Below are 24,552 nucleotides of genomic sequence, written 5' to 3' on the forward strand. Positions count from 1 at the left end.
GCCAGACATGACTGTCTATGTACTTAGCTGTAATGTGTATTGTCACAGACAAAATGTAATCTAATTAGCTCAGGCAACAGTCACAGCATGATGGTTCTAGCACACAGCTGACAGCTAAATATGTGACATCTCATATCTCAAACTTGAGTCCTTGTCCCCATGTCTGTGTTACTGTGTTACCCAAACTAAATAGCTCCAGGATGGCCATGCACACTGCCAAACACCGCCCTGGTTCAAGAGTTGCACTCTTGAATGATTCTGACCAAGAACTACCCCTTCCTGAAAGGACTGTGAAGCCTTTGTGGGACTGGTTTTTTAAGGACTTCTTTGATGAAGTTCTTAAAGTGCTGAGGCCAGCAGGTCACCCAGGAGTAGCAGTTGCAGCTGCCTATTCAGGTGAAAGCCTGCAAAATGACAGATTTCAGAGTTCCATGCCTATAAGTCAGTTATTAGGTAAAGGTTTTCACCCTGAGGGTGTTTGGGCACTGGAACAGCTCCCTAGGGCAGTGGTAACAGTACCAGCCTGACAGAGGTCAATTGGACAATGCTCTCAGGCACAGGGTGTGACTCCTGGGGTGTCCTGTGCAGGGCTAGGAGTTGGACTTGATCTGAAAGGGTACCTTCCAGCTCAGCTGTGATTCTGTGATCAAGAGAAGCTTGAGAATATCCACAGTAATAAACCTGAACAGTTCTACGACAATGCATAAATCTCACAGAATAAAGATGGCAGCTATAATGCCTCAAGATCATGTTTAGTATCTCAAGATATCAGGTGTTCTGCCATTATATTCTATCAGGATCCTGAACTGTTTTTAGAATATACACATAGCAGTGTGTATCATACATTGTATAAAATTGGAGAGTTTTAAGTTACATTTTCAGATATAGATGAGTTCATTCTCAGCTACAGCTGTTTAGAGTTAAACCACCACCCACCACCAAACTACCTCAGGTGTGTACTGCAGCTATGAGCACATGTAGACACAGTTCTGGGTTCTTCTCTAGGCCCTTGTGCAACATTATTGGGAAGCTGAAAGGTGAGTGTTCAGGCCTTCCTCCCCCTCTGCTTATTCTAGTAGATAAAGATGCTGTGGTTACAGTTTGTGCTGAAATACATGTGCTACCTTGCCAGCATTTGCAGAACAGTCATGGCACTTTGGTACTTGGTACTGCCCCTGCTGTGTACCCAGCTTCTCTGGGAGGTTTTTGCAGTTTGGACTAAAGTGGGTTTTAGTTCTCCTATTAATGATGTAAAATTTGTGTTGGTGTATCTTTGCAGGATTCACTGATATTTTATGGACTGAAGTCTGAAAGCATCTAGAGTTACAAAATTAAACAATAAAGTGTAAACTTCTGCTCAGAGAAGGGTTCTTGTGAGCATTCATTTCAGCATTTAAGACCACCATTCCAAAAACCTGTGGAATTCCCAGGGGAGTTTTGCACAATCTGCAAAAATGCTTTAAGCATGCTTGAGGGATGAAGAAGAAAAGGTCTGACATTAATTTTGCAGGGGCTACTGTATGATTTACAGTCCTTTTACTCTGCTGCTAGAGTTTTCTGCTGTAAAACTTCACAGTTACACCCAGTTAAACAGTATAACTCTGCTGATCCTTTCATTTACTGATGCTGGAACTGTAAAACCTCGTTAATGTGACAGCTGTTAAGAGGAAAAAACAGTGCAAAGAAAAGGAGATTGTTGATGGGAAAATCCCTGGAAAACCACAATGATGAACACAAACATTGAAATGGAAGTGCCATTTAAAGCACTGTCCAGGTGCTTTATGTATGCCTATCCCTGATGTCTCAACTTCATGCAAGAAAATTACTGGGATTTTAGATAACTAAAGTGGACTCCACTTTAAAATGGTTAGAAAAAAGTACAATAAGATTAGTAAAATTCAGTTAGAACCACTTCTACAAAGTGCTGATTTAATTAGAAGTCAATGAAGGCATTTTATATTTCACTGGAAGTGTCTAATGGGAGTCAATGCTTATTGCCTTGTGAGCAGGGGTTGAATTAGAGACAATTCAAAAAGCTTGTAATTGAGTCCAGTGGGAACAAAATCAAACCCTAAGCATATATGTAAATTCTTAATGTACATGATCTGCAGAGAAGCAAACTGAGAGTGCCCAAAGATGAGAAAAATAATTTTAAAAATATATTTTAACAGTGGATGGTCAGATTTTGTCTCTTAACTGTAATATGCACAAAGAAGGTACTCCCTGCTTTCTGACTTGCATAGGACAAATGTGTTGTGATCTGAATTTGCAGTACGGGTTTTTGTGTCAAATATTTATCTGAGTTGTTGCTTTTTCAAGTGTTACTGCATAATTTATCAATGTCCTGCTAGGTCACTTTGAAAAGAGCTTTCAGGCCATTCTAATGCGGATAACCATAAATTCAAAGTTCTTTTCAAGTGATGTGTTTGCCCCTAGAAGTTGCCCTCAGGTACTGTGTTGATGCAATGCATGGAAGAACCAAAGACACAGACCAGGGTAATAAATATTAGCAAATCTGTTTGCATGAAAGAAATGTAACTAGAAACATAACAATTACTTTTCTTTGAGAAACTTTAGACAACAAAGAGGGTAAGTTCAGTTAAAACTCCATATGGGAAGACAAATACTTGTTGTCTGACTCCTCTAAAATAAAGCAAAAGGATTCATAATTACAGAAAGGTTTTCTCTCTATCCTGAATGCTAGGCCATCCACACTCACCTAAAACCTCAACTTAGCAGTTTTATTCAAGAATTTATTATATCTTTCAGTGACGTATGATCTTTTTCTCTACTCAGCTTCTCCAGCTAACATTTGCCTTATTTCCTTCAGGACTGCAGTGTGTAATGACGCAGTTGAAAAAATAAAAGATATTGAAAACTTTACTATCTAACCTCATGCAAAACAGAACCAATAGAGATTTCTTTTTCTGCTTTAGTTTCAAAGGCACGTATAATATTAAGAATTATAAACCCCAACATTTATTTAAGTAAGGTAAATAATGACATGATTGGATCCCTGTGTAAAAGCTCAGTAACTGAACAGACGGTATTTTACAATTAGCAATTCTTTAGGTAATTGCTTGGCAACAGGTTCATTTCTGTTTCTGTTTCAAGAACCACAAGAATGCTGCTTTGCGATTGATGGAGAGTGACCGGCTGATCAATAGCCTTCCCCGAGTGAAATGGACAGAGACAGCTGTGGCCTTGGCATCACGGCTACATGAGGAATGTGTAACCTTTATTGTTGAAAACTTCCTACACGTGGTACAAAGTGAAGGCTTCTCTGTTTTGTTGCAGGTAAAAGTGCCCTCAAGTTCTTACATGCTTCCAAATAAATTGAATTATATCACATTTTGGAAAGTTCAGGCTGCTAAATTACCAAAATAGTTTGCTTTTGCTTTGAGGTACGGTTTTGTGGGAAAAAAAAAAAACAACAAACTCAGGAAGTGCTAAGATTTTTTGGGGGGTGGATTTTTTCAGGTTTGTTTTAAAGCATGTAAATGCTTTGATACACAGGGCTAATACTGCAGTCAGGTTATGTGCTTCAGTTAAGCAATAGTTCAAATTGATTTAGTGGGATGGTTTCTGTGTTGCAAAAAGTATAGATATCAGCTTTGAAAAAGCTTTCAGACCCCTGGAATAACAGCACAGATTTACAAGATTATGAGTATGACAAAATTCTGCTGATTTGTGTTGTGAATTGCACAAATGTGGCAATGCTGTAGGTTCTGATGAGAACTTAACTAGTCATCAGTTCATTTCTCCTGTGAAATACGTTTTTTTAATGTGTGCAGAGGAGTGAAAAAGATAAAGAGTGAAATGGTAAAACGATTTGCCTTTGGATCCAGAGTTGCATGGGGCTGTAAATTCATCACAGTGTGCTTGTTCCTAAAATTTCTGTTAATGAGCAAGGCCTCAGGATAATTTGCTAGAGGCCTGGAGAGGGGTGGGGTTATGGAATGGATACAAAAGAAGATGCTTCTTTGTAATACCTCCTGCACAGCTTGATAGCAGATCCTCTCTGCTCAGTAATGCTTTTGCATACAAAGTACACGCTTTTGTTTTAAATGACTGCATTTTGTTTTCTCAGGCACAGGCAATGAGCAGCAAACCTGACCTTCTAGAACTAATTTCCAATGCAATTGAAAAAAGCATTAATAATGAAAATAGCTGCTTTCTTCTTGTAGCAGTGGATATGTTGCTGGACTCCACAAATGTGAAGGAGATGGTAGGTTCTTTAATGTGCAGTGTTTGTAGAAAAATTATTTTGGTACAGCTTCATGTCATGGTTCAAATCAGATGATATGGTGTGAGCTCAGATGGCTCAGTCATGCCACTGAGGTCATACAGAAAAGCATCTGCATAAATCCAAGGTCCTTTTGGAAGTATAGAAAATGTAGGCGTTTGTTTACTTAAAGAGAAACCCCATCCTGGGAGTCAAAAAATTCCTGTGTATTACTGAAAATGTAAGTCCTATGGGCAACACTGCCCTATTGATCTTTACTATCACTTTAAATTTCTGGTAAGAGAAAAACTTTGCAAAATGTTGCACTACCTAAAACTTACAGGGGGAGAGAGCTTATTCTCTTCCTCCCCTAAATATTTCCCCTGCTTTTTGTGAAGGTCACAGGTACATTTGCTTTTGTTTAAAACTGTCCTCTAAAGCAAGGACTGACACTTAATCTAGCATTTGCTTTTTGGATTGGGTGGAGGTGTCAGGCTCCATGTAACATACCATGTATATTCACAAAACCTAAACAATGACATTTAAGCTTTGGTTGAGTAATTCTGGGAACAATTCATAAATAGTATGACAAAGAATAAAAAAGTAAATGAAACATTAATTACTGCAATCTGGTGCTATTATAGATTTACTCGGCCAAAGCAATGAAAATTTAATCAAATACATTATTTTTCCCTGGAGTATTTGACCTTGTTGTGACACAGCTGACAGTAAAGAGCTATTATAGGGCTCATTTAAAAAAACAAAAAGGGGAGGGGAAAGAGCAGTGAGAGCAGTGTAGTGTTTACTAGTGCTGTAATTTGTAGGTTTAAACTATAGAAAAAAATCACTGTGGTGGGCAATAATCCTTCAAAACAGCATCTCCACCTACCAGACCGTTATAAAATATAAGTGATGACATCATTGATCTAGCTTAGGGAGTAAGTAGATTCTGAAAGGAATAATGACTGGTTGCTATGACAATATGCCCCTCGCCAGCTGCTGATTTGTTACTTGAACACAGGGTTTTACGTGCAAGATCCAGGCGCTGCGTGATAAGCTCTGGGTCTTCCTGGTTCAGTCTTTTTATGCTGTTCGTCACACAGAAGGCTGGAAGCTGCTGGGGCCAGACCATCAACACAAAATACAAGCAGGTATGTCTGGCGTCAAACCGCATTGGAATTTTTTAGCAATCTGTTTCATGGATATAATGCAGATGGAATTATGGAACCTGCTACGAATTAAAGCCAAATTTGTGCTGCTTTGTGTTTTGAAGTGGTGTTTTAGAATAGAAGCATGACGGCATGCTTAGCTAGTTTCAAACATGGGAATCAGTAAGTCATTTTCTGTCAAGAGTCTTCCCTGCTTTTCTTTTTACGAGTATATATGATAGAAAACCCCCACCCCCACCATCATGTAGATGGATTCTATTCTTATTTACAGCTACTCTAAATTACTGAAAACACTGCAGTAGGATTAAAAACCTGACCTCCCTCATTTTTAAGGAGATAAGAGCTGCAGATGAATTAAATTTGCACCGAGCAGATTACCCTTTCCATGAATTCCCTTTCTGTCCTTTATGGTTTTCTCCATGATGTCTAAATATTGCTCGTCTCTTGCATAATGCTCGTCCTGTGCACTGGGAGCAAATGCAGATAGCTGGGCTCCTCGGCTGATTGGCATTGTGATCTTGTGTGTGCTGCTGCAGACAGCCCCTAAGGAGCTGCATGGTGCGCTCTCAACATCTTAACAGACAGCACTTCCAACAAAAAGGAGTTTTTGTTCTGAATGCTCCTTTGTTTTGAAGTACACGAGTATTCTGAGGATGTGGAACTGATGATGGAGTTCAGTTATGGTTTAATATTAGTTGTGACAGTACAGTGTTGTAAAAGAAAACCTTAAGTACTTCTCTGAATTCAAATTACTTTTGATTCAAAGGAGACGTGAGCATTTTTATATCCTTTTCATTAAAGACATTAGTAGCAAGAATATAATAGTTTTAAAAATGTTTATGCCTAGAGGTAGGTGAAAATTTTATTCTCCAATTACATGCTGGAAGATGCAGTGACAGTCTTTCTAAGCACGATTTAGGGATGTAGTCAAATAATGTCTCATACTAACTACTCTGTAAAACAGGGATAGGATTTTTCTTGATTATAAAATCCTTCCGAAGCGGAGGAGTTGGCTTTAGAAAAAAGGGTGGGTTGTTCTGATTTGGGGTGATTTACTATTAAGATGATCATGTCTCTATTGTGAATGATGTTTTTGCTACTTTACACTAGTGCTTTTAATAGGAAAAAATATTTAAAATCAAGGTGTGTCTTAATTTTCCAAACTCCATCTTGCCAAAAATTGTTTTGGTTTCTTTTGGGTTAAATTCTGGCTGAAGTTGCATACATTTTATATATGAAAAGGCTGACATTTTTGCATGAATTAGCTGGTTTTAATTACAGGCAAAGTGATCGTACAATATTGGTAGACAGATTTTAATACTCAGGTGAAATATGTCTAGGATAACTTAGATCAACTTTCATTTTAAGGATTTCTGGTGGTGGCTTTTCTCCTAGAAATTAAGCCCATAGAGATTTAGAAGGCTGTAATAGAGGAGGAAAAATGCCAGAATAGGAGATGATACTGTGTATTTTTCATTTACAACCTTTCTTGTGTTTTCTTAGGCACAAGTTTATAAGGATTTTGTCTTAATATATTGGTATGTATTGATATGCAGAGTCACTGCTAGAAAAAGGATTAGATCCCTGGGGTGCCATTTTCAGCATACCTTTTGTGTGATTTTTAGAGACCTATATAAAAATTATTTTTAGTATGTTTAGTAAGAATTCAGCAGAATCTTTTTCTTATACATACAAAAAATGTTTCCATGTATAGTACCTCAGAACATGAGGCACTGAATGCCTAAATTTTTTATATATTTTTTGCAAAACCTTTTTTCCAGCTGAAATACGAATACAGACATAAATGAAACCTATCGATTCTGGGTCTGTACAGTGTCTATAAATATCCCTTTTGTATTCCACAAGTGCAATTGATTTAAAAGCTTTGTTGAAAACAGCTTTCCTCCCAGAGTACGTCAGATTAAAAAAAATAAAAAAGTCATTCACTGCCTGAAAACTCCACATGACAATCACAGGAATAATTCTCATGACATTATGCTGCATGCTATCTAAAGAGGCACTATGACCTTAGTGTGTACATTTAGGTATTTTGGCTTTGCCAATTTTGAAAACTAATATAATTTACTTTAATGTAATTAAGTAAGTACCTTAGAATTAACAATACACTTAAAAGCCATTAGTACTCTAAATTTGAAGGTATCTTTTGTAAATTTTGTACACTTTCAAAGGTCTCAGTGCACTGCTGGCTTTAAATGAATTGAGCTTGGATAAACAAAAGTCTTCCTATGGACATGGGGAAACAGCAGTTAAGTAACTTGCTTATGGCCATGTGATGTCATTACAGATCCTACATTTTTTGTTCCAAACATAAAACCATGTATTTCCACTTCACATTTGCCATGTCACCAAAATTAGCCTTTCTAGAGTATATCAGGACCCAGAGAAGTGCTTTCTGATTTCACATGATGTTAACTGAGTAGGCTGGCTTCATTTCTGTCCCCCTTCTTTCCTGCCAAACAGTGAAGAAACTGCTTGTTCCTTTTACAGCTGCGTTTGACAAGGGTGATGACCGAAGACTTGGCAAAAAACCTGTATTCACCAGTTCTCAGGTAAACATTTATATCCAAGCATGAAAAATATTCCGGTAATTGCAAACAAAACTATTTCATTATTTGCTTTAAATTAATACTGACTTTCCATATTGCTTAATGGAACTTGGTTTTGAAAAACCTGTATTTTCTTGTAAACTGTTTCTGCAGAATCAGTAATGCTGATCACTGGAAACATCTTAGGAGTCAGACTGCGTTCTGCGACATTTTCAAACAGATAAGCTCAAATAAAAGGCAGGAATTTGTGTTCACAACCTCACATTCCTCTCTTGCTACATAATGAAACTCATCTGTTTCCCAGAGCAAATGGTTTGCTACTGAGCTAATGAATCTCTGCTATTATTACAAGCCACCACAACACTGAGTCTGTTACGCTCCCTGCTCTGAAAAATATTTATTAGTGCCCTCAACAACTCTTCTGTTGAAGCTCACACTCAAAACTACATGATTAATTGGTAAAAAAACAATATGGGTTTCACATGATTTGACAGTCTTGCATACATTGACACTGGTATCACAAAAATTCCCTTTAATGCACTCAATTCTCCATGTTTGCGTTCCTCCTTATCTGAGAGAATTGATATTGGCATTTCTGTGTGGATATGCTGTTGGTAATGGTTAAAAACATCACGTGTTGTAAAATAATTTTTGGCTTTATGTTTGTAATAATGCATAGTCTTTATTCCTTTTTGGAAAATATGCACATATGACTCAAAAAAATTTCTTACTTAAGCAGACACGAATGATAAAAATAAATAAACATTACAGAGTAATTTGTCCAAAGTAAAAGTGAAACTCAGGTATTTCTGTCTCCTCTGCATAGAACAGTACTTTAATATTCTTGAAAGCTGGCAAACTGAGCTAAAATATGTGTATATGTATATATATAGATATAAAAATTTATTTCAATATTGAGTAGTCTTGTTGTTTTACTGTACTACATTAAAAGTAGATGTGTTTCAGAAATTACATATTATGGATAGTTTGGTGTTACAAATGTTTTGTTTGGTGTTTTTTTCAGATGCTTTTTTTTTTTTTTTTTCCCCTAGCTAAATAAAACTACTACATCTCTTGGTATAAGGAATACTTCCTGGGCAGAACACAGCAAGAAAGATTGCTGGGGAGATTCTTCCACTAATCAGGATAAAATGAAATCTGATGGATTAGGAGCATCTGGACATGCATCCACCAATAGAAACACTGTTAATAAGACTTCAAAGCATGAGGATGTAAAGGGGAAAGATGGCAAAAAATTAGTTTCCAAGATTACTAAGGATTCCAAGCCTGGGGAAAAAGCTGTTTTGCCAAAGGCTAGAGCTGTCATAAAGACAAAAATAGAAAATAATGGAAATTTGAAGGCTGAAAGCATGCTTACCAAGCAAGATATAGAAAAGACATCATCTGCAAGTGGACAAAAAAATTCAGGAAGCAGCAAAGGACTAAAGAATCATGAAGGAAAAATTGCAGGTGCCAGACCTAAAGTGCTGACAGTAACCTCAAGCATGCAGAACAAAACAAAGCCATTGAAAAAAGCCACAGGGAAGGAATCTCCCTCCTTGGTGACTGTGGCAGCAACTTCCAGCAAGTCAGCAAATTCAAACATGGATATCCAGACTGTGGGTGAACAGACAGAGGAACCCAAAGAGGATAGATCAGTAGAGGAAGGGAAAAAACAGACTGGTAATTTTTTATAATTCTTTCTTTAAAGTCCTCTTCTGATTAGTATTCTGTACACTGAACACCAGCCAGGGAAGCTCTAAGATAATTTACTATAAATTGATAAAAGTTACATTCTTCTCCTGTAAATGAGTATAAACTGACTTTATGGTCAATTAATAGCCAACTAAAACAGTAAACTTTTACAACTTTGGCATGTATGCTCTTCTCAATAACTGATTTTTTTTTTTTTTTTTTTTTCAGTAGTTATATGCAATGCATTTCCCCCTGTAATTAACTTTGAATTTACCTTACAGTAGTGAAAACAAAGGCATCTGTGAAGGTATCAAATGGAGTCACCACCAAAAAAAAAAAGACTGAACTTGAGGCTAATGCCACAACAAGCAGGTATGTTACAAAGCAGTATGCTGCTTTATGGATGTGTGCATGTGTGTATGAGTTTGGGCAGAAAGGTTTCAGGTGAGCTATTAAAGTTACTATTATATGTTCTTTTTAACTCTGAGAGTGGTTGTCTGTAGGATGTTATTTGCAAAACAATTTGAGTTAGCTATTGGCAACATTACTATAAAGATAAAATTGGTTTGACTTTTCTGTTGGACTGGTGCATGCTAATAATTTTTAAATTGTTATAGGTCATTCAGAATTCTGCATACTGGAACAGTTAATGACCACACAAGGTGTTGTAAACTTACCATTTCTGGAATAGTTTAGATTAAACTGGACAGGAAACAGCTAAAGAGAAATTATGAAATGGGTCAATATATATACATGTTTGTATATAAATTAAAAATATAGACATATTTAATTTTTATTTTCAAAAAGTTTACTTTTTGGGTTGCCTTTTCAATGTTTATAGGTGTGCACATTAGAACACATATATTTCTTGTTTAAATATAATTAAACATTGCTAGATCTAAGCCTGGAAGTAATGGATGTAATGATTTCTTTGCAGTCTGACAAAAAAAACAACAGGAAAAGGGTGTAATGAGCAAAATGTACAAGCTGTTCTAAAGAAAAAAGGGAATGTGAGTACGAATTCTGCAGCACAGCAGAAGACTCAAAACACACCTACCAATTCTCCCAAGAACCAAGGTAAAGTTTCATACAGCAGTTAAATTATCTGCCACCATTATGCAAAGCTTTGAGGTTTATTTGGTTTTTAGCACAGCTGCTTGGAAAAATCTTCCGGAGGATTCTGGGGTTTTTCCATATTTCACTTTTGGTGGTAATCCTAAACTGTAAAATGCAAATTAATGTGTCAACTTCAAAATACTTAAAAGACTGTCTTCTGTGCCAGTCGATGTTTTCTTCTGCTTGCTTAATCTGCATTGCAGAGTCTTCCATTTGCTGATCCTCTGCACTTCTGCATTTGGAATCATGACTGTGCTCAACAGAAATTCTCTAGGCTGAGCATTTGCACTAAGCCTCTGGACTGCAGACTGCTTTATGCCTCCCTACTTTGGTGTTTTCCTATTTCCCCCTCACAGTAGCGCTACTAATACTGGACCCCAAACAAATAATCAATTTCAACAGCTACTGATAGCAGGGGTAGGAAATGACACTGTAAAACACAGAGAGGAAACGCTGCTTTAGAAGGATACAAAGTGTTAAGGATGAAGCTCCAATATTCAAGTTATATTATCTTAAATGCACTGTGATATAGAAGACACAGGTTCTGTCAATTTGTGGTCATTAAAGATCTTGCAGTATTTTCTGACTGAGCAGGGACATTGACTCTGGTATTCTAATTACATTATAACTAATGTAATTATTTTCTGCTTCTGTTCATTTCCTCTACAATATAAATTGAATACAGTACTCATCACTTCCTGTGCTAGGCTGCTGTGTAGTGTTTGTATGCTTTATTAGAGAGCTGCTGCTTTCTACTCCAGGCATGACTACTTCAGTTATAGGCTGAAGTGATTCCTGTATGTATATTCTATGAACTGCCTTAAAGGTGCCAAGATGGTATTTTTGTCTACTCTTTGTTATTTCAAATCTTATTTCTTTGACAAGCTTTAAACCCTTTAGTTATGTTAAAAGTTGAGTAACTTGTTTCTTAACATAAACATTTACAAAAAATCCGTGAATACACTGTGACTGGCACATACAACCTTTATAGTTTTTTTTACTGTTTGTTAGGACCTCAGGGGGAATCACCAAATTCACTGAAATCAGGAATGTCTCCAAAACATAATGAAGAAAAAAATGTGTTACAACACCTGGTTCAGACAACACTCCCAGAAAAACATCCTTCAGCTAAGAAGAAGAGCATTAAACAATCACAAACACCTGTAACAAAAGCCACTTCAAAAACAACACCTAAGACTCTGGCTTCATCTAAGAATGCTGAGATTACAAATAGTAAAGACCCAAAACAGAAAACAGCTGTATTAAAATCTCAGTCCTCTGCCCAAAAGCATTCAAGGAGTGATTCTCCTGTTGTGCAGAAGAATGTGCACAAAGATTCAGGAGAGAAACTTGAGAAAAACACGGCTGATGCTGTGGCAGGTCAACTTCATGACAATAATGAATGCTATTCTGCAAATGATTCTCTAAAACCTGCCAAAAGTGGCAGTGACAATAAATTGCTGGAGTCCTGTCAGTCCAATAAACAAAAATTACCGGATTCTTCTGAAACTGTGCAATACGAAATACAACCCAAATCTTCTTCTCCTCAAAAGGCAGAAGAAATTATTTATAAACAAAATGTTTCACTACAAAATGACACGGAAACAAGACAAATCTGTGGAGATCAGACTGGAACTAGAAAGACTGAAGATCCAGAGAAAGATGGTAATACAGCTGAATTTCACTGTCACGTACAGACTTCCAATGATGGATATTCAGACTTTTCCAAGGAAACCAGTCAAAAGGCTATTGTTTTAGGAGAACTGGTGAAAGATTCAAAAACAACAAAAGTCTGTAATGAACAGAGTGATAAAATAAACTCTGAAACAGGTCTTAACTATGGTGAAAATGCTTTGTCAAGCTTCTCCCAAGTTACCGATAAAGAGGATGAGACGTCATCTCCTCAGATCCATGTGGAAGGATTTCTTACAGTTGATGAACTGTGTGATACATTAGCCTTGACTGAATATAAATCAGTTACAACAGATTTAGATGATGCTTCAGAATGTTCCACAGAACAAATAACAGAAAAATATTCACCTAATTATACAGAGCTTATAGAGCCTATGGAAATGCCAGAAAACCATGAAAATGCAGAAATTCCCTTTGTGGACCACTGGAGTACTGGTGCCGTAGATCCAAAAGAGAGTCCTGAATCAGATACCGGCAGTGCAACCACATCCTCTGATGATATAAAACCAAGATCAGAGGATTATGATGCTGGAGGCTCTCAGGATGATGAGGGATCCAATGAAAGAGGGATTTCTAAATGCAGTACTATGTTATGTCATGATTTTCTTGGAAGAAGCAGCAGTGACACAAGTACACCTGAGGAATTAAAAATTTATGATAGCAGCCTAAGAATAGAAGTGAAAATGAAAAAAGAGGGTTCTGATCTCTTCCGTGTTAATTCAACAAGTGATGATGAAATACCAAGAAAAAGACCTGAAATTTGGTCCCATCAAGAGAGTTCACGGACCACTACCAGAGAAAGCAAAAGTTCTACTTTTGGTAATGCACAGTTTACTCAGGAAGCAGACCAAGTTTCTTCTTCTGCCGATGAAACAGAAGATGACAGATCTGAAGCAGAGAATGTTGCAGAAAACTTTCCTCCATCAAATGTTCCTGCTCAACAGTTCCAAGGAATTGATAATTTAGCTTTTGAGGATGCAACAGAAAATGATACTGCAAGTCAGGAGTTTTCTAAAACTAAAAATTTCAAACGATCTGTTTTACTTTCAGTAGATGAATGTGAGGAATTGGGAGCTGATGATAAAGTGGAAACTCACACTTCACGTCAGCACTCAATAGATTCACTTACTCCTTCAGAAGTATTTGACAGTGTTTCTCAAGAGCACCATGGAAAGACATTTTATTCAAGATACTCATTGGAAACTGAAGATGGATTCCTGGATGGCAAACAGCACAAGGATAGAGACAGTAGATCAGATAAAAGTGGAAGTTCTCTCCTGCATCTCCACGGTACTGAAATCCCAGGAAAGGAGAATCAAGGTGCTTCAATGACTGAACAAAATTGCCTAGATAAAGTATATTTAGTAGGTAGTCCACATCCAGGAGAAAACCAGCAAGTAAATATGAAGAATGAGGTGGCTAGCGAATTTCACCAGTGCTTAGATAATAAGTACTTAGATAATGATGCAAAATCTCAAGAAAGACCGTGTCATCTGGATCTTCAGCAGAGAGAAACTAATTCTGATGTGCAAAAGAGCAGCTCTGCAAAACCTGTAGAAGCCAGTAAGAATCAGATGCTGACTCAGGAAAGTCAAGTGAGAGACAGTCAACCAGCAACTACCGAATGCGCTAATACTGATTTACTTCCAGGTAATGTACAGAAATAGAAACATTCAGTCATTCAAAACCAAATTAATAGGGAAAGCTTTGACAAGTCTGGGATTGAACCCTGAACTGAAGTAATTTTGGCTGAAATATATTTAAATATTTTTAAGTATTTCACTTGGGTAGAGAATGCTTGTCTGTTTGAAATATCCGTCATTACCCTGCTGTTCAATGAGAAACTTGACTACAAGAAAAGAGATTTTATGTAATGCTAAAAGAAAGATTGGATGCAGTTGTCTGTACTTCAGTTATTTTTGATCCAATCTAACATTGACAGCATCAGCTTTTGATGGAACCTTAGTATTTGTTTTGTCTGCTTGACAACATATAGTATGTCTGAATGGGATGTGCAATAACTAAAGTAATAATCTTAACGAAAGCGCACTGAACTGTTTACCTAAACAGCTATATGCATTATTGTTGTAATTTATTTATTTATATATTATATACAAATTTGGATCATTCTCCCACTGAATATAACTGAGTATTTGCCATATACACCAGTGGGAGTAGGTTTGAATTCTGCTTTAGAGCTTATGAGATGTCTAAAATTCTAAATTTTACCAGTAAAAGCTTATTTCCTAAAAGAGAGATTATACTTAGAACTGATGCTTATATAAAAAAAAGTTCTAACTTGTTTTATGTAGCTAGATGAATACTTGTCTAGTTTTGTCTTTTGTCTTCTTTATATCAATAATTCAGTCTGTTTATCCCATCAAAAATATACAATAGTGTGTTGATTACAACTATTGTGTATTCAAGAGTAATGAAACACTGATGATGATCTATGTTCAGCCAGACCACAGAACAAGAAGACATTAAAAGTTGTACCATTTTTTTTAAGTTTGCTTGCCCTTGCCTGCAGCTGCCCTTGCATGTGCAGTGTAGAAATAAGCCTGTGGATAAACAATTTTGGTTTTAATTCTCTTCTAAGCTGACATAGCTTAAGTCACCATTCAGTAATCATTCTCTATTAATTCCCTCTATGCACCTCCTGGTCTAAATTTAATTTATGTAGTAAATGAGAAATTTCATGTGCATTAAGTGTATATTTACATTGTCATTTTCTGTATCAGAAACTTAATTATGGAGGTTATTGTTAATTACCAGTGGTGATTGCTGCTTTAACTTAATTTATAAATCATACTTTGTTTTTTATATAGGAAATAAATGCCTCAAATTTTGTCAATTTTGTATAACCCTCCATCCCCCCTTTTTTAACCTGATTGGATTGTCCTTCCTGAATGAATTAAATTTTGCTCTACACAGCCCTGAGGGGAGGATCATCTACAATTTTTACATTGTACAGTATTGTGAATTATTTCAGGAGACATAGATGATTATGACACAATGGCACAAACCTGCATATATGAACATCGGCCTTCAAAAACCCTTTCTCCAATATATGAGATGGATGTTGGAGAAGCAATTGAGCAGAGGATGGATTCAGAAACAGCAGTTCTAGAGATGGATTTTGAAGATCAACAGTTTGCAGAACAGGACTGGACTCTACTCAGGCAATTGTTATCTGAGCAGGACGCAAATATAGATTTCAAAAACTCTGTTCCTGAAGACCTTAACTTAGCACAATGTCTTATAAATCAGACACTGTTTCTGGCACGAGATGGATCGAATCCTCAGGGTACCTCACAAGTTGACACACTCAGCAGGTGGACTGAACTCATGTCTCCACTTGACGATTCCTCAGCAAGCATTACAGTGGCAAGCTTTTCATCTGAAGACTGTTCATCCCCTCAAGGGGAATGGACAATTCTTGAACTGGAAACCCATCATTAAGGTGTCAGCTGTTTGCAACTGAACTCCAACCCATTCCCCAAATCTATTTTTGATGAGTTGTTTCCATACCGTAATGAAATACTGCATCAGTCAAGAACGATCAATTCTTGATACTGAGGCAATCTTTCTGATAAAATGAGGTAAATATGTTAACTTATCATCTAGTTTTAAACACAAGTACAATAATTTTTCAAGACTTAAATGTATGTCTTTTCTAAAAATGAACTTTGAGCATGTATTTTCTAGAATTGTTAGAAAAACTAGATGACATGAAAGAAAAGTCTGGGTTTCCACCCTCTCTTTTATCTTCTTTTTTGACATTTAATGTTCTCATTGATCAAAAATTTAAAGATGAATGCACTATTAGTAGAGCTATTCCTCTCCTTCCCCCCCCCCAGTATGGTGACTTACTTCATTTTACAACAATAAAGAATCAGAATGGTTGTGTCAAAAGGTGATGTGTGCCAACACTGCTTTAACTGACAGAAAAACATGCTTACATTCAAAGAAAATGTTTCAATCTGAATCTGCCTTGGGCCTTATTAAAATGAGCAGCTTTCATCTGTTTCTTCCAGATTTGATTTTTGTATTTTGGTTTGTTTTGTTTAGAAGTTTCCAATAAATTTTTAATTGTCTTTTCTTCAAATATAAGACTTCAGGGGGTCTGTGCTGTATGAAGACCATTGTTTCTTTCATGAAAATGCACATATTTAAGTAAATATTTTAAATGGCATGGTGCATGAATTCAAAGGAGTTGGTAGAATGTGGCTCCTGCTCTAAAAAACAGCATGTCTGATGTCTTCAAAAGTACATCTGAATCTGAAGTTGTGGTCAGTGTTACATCTGAAGTTTGATGTTAACTTAGAATTACCTTCAGACATTAATTAATTATACTTGCACGTTCTCATGCTGAGGAATAGCAAGATTCTCAGGAATTTGGTTTTGTGTGTTTTCATAGATGCCACATTTTTGAGAGTGGTAATAGGATTCTTGCATCTTATTATCTCTAGTGTAGCTTTTATAAATTGAGATTAAATGTCACCATAACCTTTCTTTTGACTCATAGTGAAATAGGATATACAGATATTTTTGCTGCTTTTCTCTCTTTGGGTGTGGCTAGGACTGATTATTGTCTTTTCTGATTGACAGGGGAGGAAGGAGTGAGAAACCTTTTGTAATTCTTACCAAGTCAGAACTCCTGAAACATACAGGGTTTTTTTCCCTGCAAAGGTTGGACCCTCTTAAGATACCTGCTCTACAAGTAGAGCTTGTCTTTCACACAGCTTAAAATCTAAAAAGGAAGTTTTCTACCTCCTCTTAGTCATTAACAGAAGTGCCTTCAGAAATGGGTGCCACATAGGAGTAAAAGGCTACTAACATTCTATTTGGGTTGAAACTATCTAAGTACACAACTTAAGCTGACTGTAACCACTGATAACATGGTCAGTTTTGCAAGCTTTTGCACAATTCCAGCAGTGCACCTTAACTTTCCTGACAAACTTCATTTCTTTTTGTTCATAGTCAGAAACTCAGTTCTGTGGGAACATAAACTTGCCCTAGTGTATGATTAAAGAAGTTACGATGTTGGATTTGACAGAATAAAGGTCTGTGAGGCAAAATAATTTATCTAGCAAGGCACTTTGTTGAATTTCTGGTACAAAAGTAAAAGTAATAATTTATTCTCAAAATGAATGGAGGAAGAATTTTATCTTGTTCTTTAATAGCTTTTAGCAGCAGCATAAATAGTCTGAGATATTGTAATTCAAAATATTTTCAGTGTAATAATCTGTATTTAACCCAGTCTTCATATTGAGGGAGTTAGAACAACCTTTAGAAGTGCAAAACATCAAGAAAACCTATTTTTCACCTTCAGCGTTAACAAGGTACGTCAATAGGTGATAATCTTTTTGATAAAATAAAGAACTATAGTACTAATAAAGAACTATAGTACTGGCCATAGTAAAAGATGAAGCTCAAGAGAGGCTCCTACAGAAGGCTAAGGAATAGTGTTTTTCAATATCTGTGTAAAGCACTAAGGTAAAAGTTGTTTACCAAAAAATTTAATCAACTTTAAAATCCTGATGATAGTGGGCTTTCATATGTTAAAAAAGATGAAGTGGTGGAAAGGACAAGTGACAAAAAGTGAAAGCAGGGATCCTTCTGTCCATTTTTTGCTTTGCCCATATTTTTAACTTCTTACTGAATTGATAAAGTGACACTGAAAATTGACACAAAATTTCAGATTTATTGTATGAAATACAATCACATATAGGGTTTTTTAATTGTAGTTTTTGTCTTTGCATTTACTTTTTCAGTTGTATCAAAATTAAATTAGCTTCTCTGTTCAAGTCCCCAATGATGTTGCAATTCCTTTAACAGTTTTGCAGCAGACCACAGATTAAGTTATGGTATTGTTCAGATGGTACATAGGCAGCCATAGAATTCAGCTTCCCACAGCCTAATAGTGTCTGTAGAAGTAGCAGGAATAGAAAGTGGTATTGTTTTTAATTCACGTTACTGGAGTGCCTGTGAGGCTTAATCAGACCAGCATCCCACTGGCTAGACATTGTACAAACAAAGAGTAAAAACAAAGACTTTCCACAGAGTGGTTAGAATCTGAGATAAGACAAAAGGAAAAAGAAAAAATGCACATGAATGGAAAAGTAAAATGAGAGTGTCAATATTTGTCTAGCTGATTAGCAATGGTTTCAGCACATCCTCAGTTCAGTCATTTTTTTCTTCTGTATGCATTATAAGAAGGGGAAACTTTAGGGTGAGATTTTGAAGGCTGGTTAATGAGGGAGCTGGAAGAATGTATATTTCTGACTAGCCTGGTGTGCTGCCTAAATGGTTTGACCTCATTCAGGAGAATATTCAAGCTTTAAGCCAGTTGTAGGTAGCCATTTGTTTAATTGTATCAGTCACTTGAGTTCTTTGGAGTCCTTCTCATACCTCCTGGCAGTGATTTTATCACTGTATTCACCTCCTCTCCAAAAGATGAGAGAACGGATAAATGTTTGTTTGAAAACTTCATAGAGAAACAATCAGAGCTGGTGCCATGGGCTCCAAGTGAATAGTGATGATGAGCTCCTGAAAGACCTCTAAAGCAAAGACAAGGTAGATAAATCTGAGGAAACAGTGAAAAGGCATCAGTGAGGAAACTAAAAAGATGGCATAGTCAGAATACTACCTTTGCAGTAGTATTTGGAATAAGAGCAGTGAAATTGCTTTGTCAAAGCCTGAGAAGACCAGGTTGCAGTTAACAGGTCAAAGTGACAGCTTACCTGAGATTGTTCTGTGAATGGGCAAAGTTGTCTGTATCCTACAGACAGTAACACCACATTTAGTAAAGTATCAGTGAAATTTAAAGGAGAGGACTTGGAAATCAGTCTCAGATACTGACCCTGATTTGGCCTACCTTGAATGACATGTTAAGAAAGTGAAAAATAAACAAGTTTTACATGTAGGAATGTATTAAATTGAAAATAGACTCCAAAAGTGATATCTATAGGCATAATTACTCCCCACACACACACACACTTGGAAAGTTAAGAGTCTAGTCTGAACTGGAGAAGCAGCTCTGCAGGGTTTTTACATATAGGTAATAGCTAAAATTGTATTTGTGGAGTAAGGTACCAACAGACCTACTGCAGACAGAAAATGGAAGGCCAAATGCTTGGAACCATATAGGAAAGTGAGGACGGGGGAAGTTCTTCCAAATAATCTATTAAAAAAGAAAATTAGGGAAGCAAAGGAAATAAAAAGATGGAGATAGAAGTCAAATGAGGATGAGAGGATTTAAGGAAAACTGCACCAGTGGCTTCACTGAACACAGTCCACAAGGCAGATGAGTATAAAATATCAGTTTTGGGGTTGATTAGGAAAGTGTTCCTAGGGGCTATGGTCAAAATGAGAGATTGTCCCACAGAGTCAAAGGCAAGAGACAGCAGTTTGGTAGAGCCTGACAGAACTGCAGGAAGGACACAGCCTAACCACTAAGAGAGAAACAACAGTTAGAAAAGCAGATCAGTTAATAATATAGTTTGGGTTGCTTTTTCAATGCATGAGATTTTACCATGTTTATATAGTGTAGCAAAAGAAGTGCAGAGGCTGAGACATACAGTGAAGATCAGAAGAGATAAGTAAGCATGAAATGAGATCAGCAGGCAGTCTGGACTGCTACAAGTGATCAGATAAGTGCATAAAACCCCAGACATCTGCTTTTGTGACATAGGGGTAATGGAAAGGACACTTCATAAATTCTTAAGTTTTTCCCTTAGAAAAGCTTCCAGAATCAAAGAATTACAGAAAAAATTCAGAAAAATCATAGCAATACAGGGAAATGCAGGCTTGAACTGACCTCTGAAGGTCTGTAGTCCAATCTCCTACTAAAAGCAGGGGCAACTCCAAAGTTAGATCAGGTTCTTAGGGCCACATCAATGTCCATAGCATATGAAATGATAATAAAGTCGGCAGGCAGAAACACAATGCTCATGAGAAACAGATATTTGAGATTAAACTATTCTCATTATAATAAAACTACTTGGGGTGTCATTGGAAAATATTAATATTTCTGTACAAGAAATATGGCTAGCTTGCAATGCTTTTAAGTTTGGATGATATGTGACCGAACTGTTTGTGTTTAATAATCTTATTCCATACTTTTTAAAGTTTTAAATTATTTCAAAATTATACTCGATTTTTGAGATGGCAGATTTTGTTATTATTTTAGATGAACTAGGGCAAGAGAACTTCCCATGTTTCTCACAAAGATTGTCCCTAGGATGTGTTCCCCTAGAATTGTCTATCAGTTTGTTTCAAGGAATATGTTTTTTAAAAAAATCACATACCTGTTCTACATGTTGTAGGAGACTATTTTATATATATTTCAATATTTCAATATATATTATTGCCATCTAGAAAATAGTAAGTAGCAGGCTCATTCTACTTGCTCCAGAAAACCTAAACCTTTGCATGAAGGAGATAAGAACTGCTCTTATGTTGTTCATCTGTTGCTCAGAACAAAGACATTTAGGAATTCATTATTTTGCTTTCACTAATGTCAAAAAAACCTCTTGCTGACCTCAGCTGAATCAGGTTCAGGGCTCATCTATATTAATGCATGTACTAGAAATGCTATTTTTCCAATATATCTATTTTGTAGTTTTCTAGTTTTACTCTACTAATAATATTGTACAATTGTAGGTATGACAAATTACAGCTAGAAAGAGTTCAATTTAGGAGTCATAATTGTATGCATTCTGTTAATATTTCATGACTGGGGTGATTTAACATTTGTACATTGATGGATGACGTTCTTGCCAGGACTACACAGGAACAGAGGACGAAAGATAAAATGAGAAGTATTGCAGCTTTATTACAACAGATTATTCTCTGGAAATGGGCTTTTAGATCTGAAATCAAATATAATTAGAAGCTTTCATCTCTTGCAGAAAATCCATACAGATTTTCATTTTTCTCTCTTCAACAAAAGCTCTATGTGATTTTTTTTTTTTTTTTTTAATATCCAAAAAGTTGAACTTTCCAAAGTTTAATGTTCAACTTGGGAAAAATTACAGCTCAAATGTCTTCCTTAGCTAATTTAAAACCTAGCTTCTTCCTATTGACAACTACTGTGTGTTTAAGGAAACTAAACCTGTAACAGAGAAAAGTGATTTATCTAAAAGCTGGATATCAACTGGGGAAAAATACTGAGTTTGGCAATTTCTTTGGTTTTTTACATTTGGTAACTAAAACCAGAAGTTATACAGAGCAGGCATGCACACACCTGTTTATTTCTTGCATTTGACTTTCATTTCATACTTCTCTTTGCAATCTGCACTGCACACTCCATTAAGCCACAGTTCTGCAAACACAGAAGTGAATCCACAGCCACATCTGCAGATCAGCTTTCAGCTTAACATTCTCTTTTCAGAGAGGGTAATGGAGCTGACACTGGGGGCAGGCACTGTGCATACTTGTGTTTTTATACGGTACTCAGCTTAATGAGGTTCTAATCCTGATGAAATCTGGATGCAGTTAAAGTATGAAATAATAATGGAATTCCATTAAATTGCTTCCCTGTTCTCCTTAAATGATTGTTCAGAAGACTGTCCAGACAGAGAAATCGAAGTCCTAAGAATATGACTTTTTGCATTACATGCAACAAGAGTTCTTTATTGTACAGTAAAATATGATTACATATCTTCAATAACTCAAACCTCAATATATGGAGGGTCTGGCTATTACTCAGTAACTAGATACATTTAACAAGGACACTGATGTTGAAAATAGGGTTTGTATACTTCCAGATGATGACTGGACTAGAGTGTGTATTCTGGTGAACCTTAACAGAGGTTCACATGCACAAATTTGTTATAGCCCAGTTATCCAGGTAGCCCATCATACTTTGCATTTATGCACTCAAGTGACAGTGACTACTCTTTCTCAGCTCTAACTGAAGTTAGTGTGAGTGGTATCAGATGCACATTTATAAAGATCACTTTATTTAAGTGTCTGGACAGAAAGACTAGTTACTGGAGTAAAAATTTAGGCCCACATACTTTAAATGTATAAAACACTTTTGAGACTGATCTCACCAACTTACTTTAACCTACAATATCCTCACCTATGCAATCCTTATGTAGGAATTTTTCCAATTTTCTTACAGTTATGCTAATGAAATAATTTTCGTTCTTCACTTTTTTTTTTAATAACCCTCTTTTGGATGTGGCATGACATCCTGTCAGTAGAGTTATATCAGTGTGCTTAAAATCAATACAGATAGGACAACCCTGTGTACATGCCAGATTCAGTAGGTAGTATCAAAACTTTTTGTGACTTTCACAGAATGGGGTAATAGCCATGAACAAGAGACCCACCTTAAAGTCAAACTTCCTACCTGTAACAAAATCTCCTCCTGTATCTGTACAGAAAAAAATCCTTCAATCTCTATTTTCTGGATTATCACGTTCTAGTAACCAAGATTAATCCACTATATGGATAATGGGATGCATATGGAGAAACGTTTGAGTCACTACCTGTAGTCCATGGTTTTATGGTCCTAGAATATTTTGATGACTCAATCCTGTGGAGGGGAGGGTGTTAAGCTCTCAAACTGAATGCTTGCATGTTTCCCACCTGCTTGCTTTCCAACCTTAGATAAGGAGCTCGGGCCTAAGTAATCCTATTTTGAAATGATTTCTTGTCAACATGGTGCTCTGTTTCCAGAATATCTGTATGGTTGCACAGTCCCACAACCTTTCTTCCCGTGCTACATACTGAAGGTTCTTAGTTGATTTCTGTATGACAGAAAATAATAAATCTTATGTGTAAGTTAAATGCTGAGTCACTGTACTTAATTCAACTTGTGGATTGCTGACATCAATTTTTATTTGTACCCTATAAACGGCAAAAAAAAAAGAGTTACTTTTCTTTTCCATCTGTTTAGTGAACATTCACTCCTTTTTCTCCTTTTGAGGAAAATACTGATTTTTCTTTGATTGTGTCATCAGAGAATAGGACGGGTAATGTGCGTGTGAAGATTGGCAATCAGTTTTCATATAAAAATACACAGAGAGGAAGATACCTATGTAACAGTCCCACAAAATCAAACAATGGTGCTGATGTAGAACATACGGGATATAGGACAGGAGAGCATAGAGAGACGCTAGTTTGATGATAGATTTTGCTATGTCATAAATTAGTTATTCATTCAAATGCTTATGCCATTATCTTCATCATAGGGAGTTCTAGTCCCAAGATCTTTCTATTCTTGCCTAAGTAGGCTTCTGTACTCTGCTTCCAGGAAATGTCTGATATGCTGCCAGACTCAGCCCTGTTCCTTCTCTCTCCTGCACCTTCACCTGTATGTGAAATGCACCATGTGGGTAGTGTGTGGGGAAGAAATGCTTCTGAGATTTACAGCTAAGACTAGCCAAATGTCAGAAACTGTAACAGCAGAGCTATCAGTAAGCAGGAAAATAACTTCAGCTCATCAGATAGCACAGGATCCCTCAAAGGTCTCTTTTGGGAAAAGAAATTACTGTGGAGAAGAATGCTCTGAAGAACACACAATTCAGAAAAATCCATATTCTTTGAGTCCAAGCTCTACTTAATTAGTGTTCTGACATTCAGGCTCAAAAAAAAAAAAAAAAAAAAAAAAAAAGAGAAGGCCAAGTCATTAAATACTCAAATGGTATTGCAGAACAAACTTCTCCCAGAATTGTCCCTTGGGCAGAGTCCCAGGGACTCAGCATGTCCCATTGCATCAGACTTGTACCAGAGAAGCATTAGGCCAGGGCAGCTCTCACACAGGAGGCAGTGCGGGGTCCAGGGTCCATTCTGCCCAGAACCTTCTGTCTCAGAAAGAGTCCTGTTTTTATTTCAAATACCCATTGTCAAACGTAACTGACAAGCAGAAATATATTAAGTTTCTGGTATATATATTTACCAACTCTCATTAAGACACATAATTTACACAAGTAAATGTATAACAGCTGGAGTCAAAATACTGATAGGAAGCATCTTCTGTTATGATTTGTGTTTTTCTCACTATCCCACACTTATCCATCATTGTACTTTGATGCTTCTCAAGTGATATTCTGAGTTTGGAGGTGTCCAACTT

The 24,552-nt window shown here is 36.5% G+C and overlaps 1 protein-coding gene across 1 annotated transcript in view; it reads left to right on the forward strand.

The window, feature by feature from the left end:
* Nucleotides 1-23,194, forward strand: part of BTBD8 (BTB domain containing 8) — a 41,231-nt gene extending 18,037 nt beyond the window's left edge. The window contains exons 10-18 of the mRNA XM_040072768.2: nucleotides 3,115-3,297; nucleotides 4,091-4,228; nucleotides 5,247-5,376; nucleotides 7,903-7,964; nucleotides 9,014-9,644; nucleotides 9,938-10,028; nucleotides 10,594-10,733; nucleotides 11,784-14,114; nucleotides 15,457-23,194. Coding sequence (XP_039928702.1) covers nucleotides 3,115-3,297; nucleotides 4,091-4,228; nucleotides 5,247-5,376; nucleotides 7,903-7,964; nucleotides 9,014-9,644; nucleotides 9,938-10,028; nucleotides 10,594-10,733; nucleotides 11,784-14,114; nucleotides 15,457-15,926 — 4,176 coding nt within the window. The 3' untranslated portion in view covers nucleotides 15,927-23,194. The remainder of the gene's footprint in view (nucleotides 1-3,114; nucleotides 3,298-4,090; nucleotides 4,229-5,246; nucleotides 5,377-7,902; nucleotides 7,965-9,013; nucleotides 9,645-9,937; nucleotides 10,029-10,593; nucleotides 10,734-11,783; nucleotides 14,115-15,456) is intronic.
* Nucleotides 23,195-24,552: the final 1,358 nt, after the last annotated feature.

This window comes from Hirundo rustica, chromosome 9, assembly GCF_015227805.2.
Source record: "Hirundo rustica isolate bHirRus1 chromosome 9, bHirRus1.pri.v3, whole genome shotgun sequence".
Taxonomy (NCBI): domain Eukaryota; kingdom Metazoa; phylum Chordata; class Aves; order Passeriformes; family Hirundinidae; genus Hirundo; species Hirundo rustica.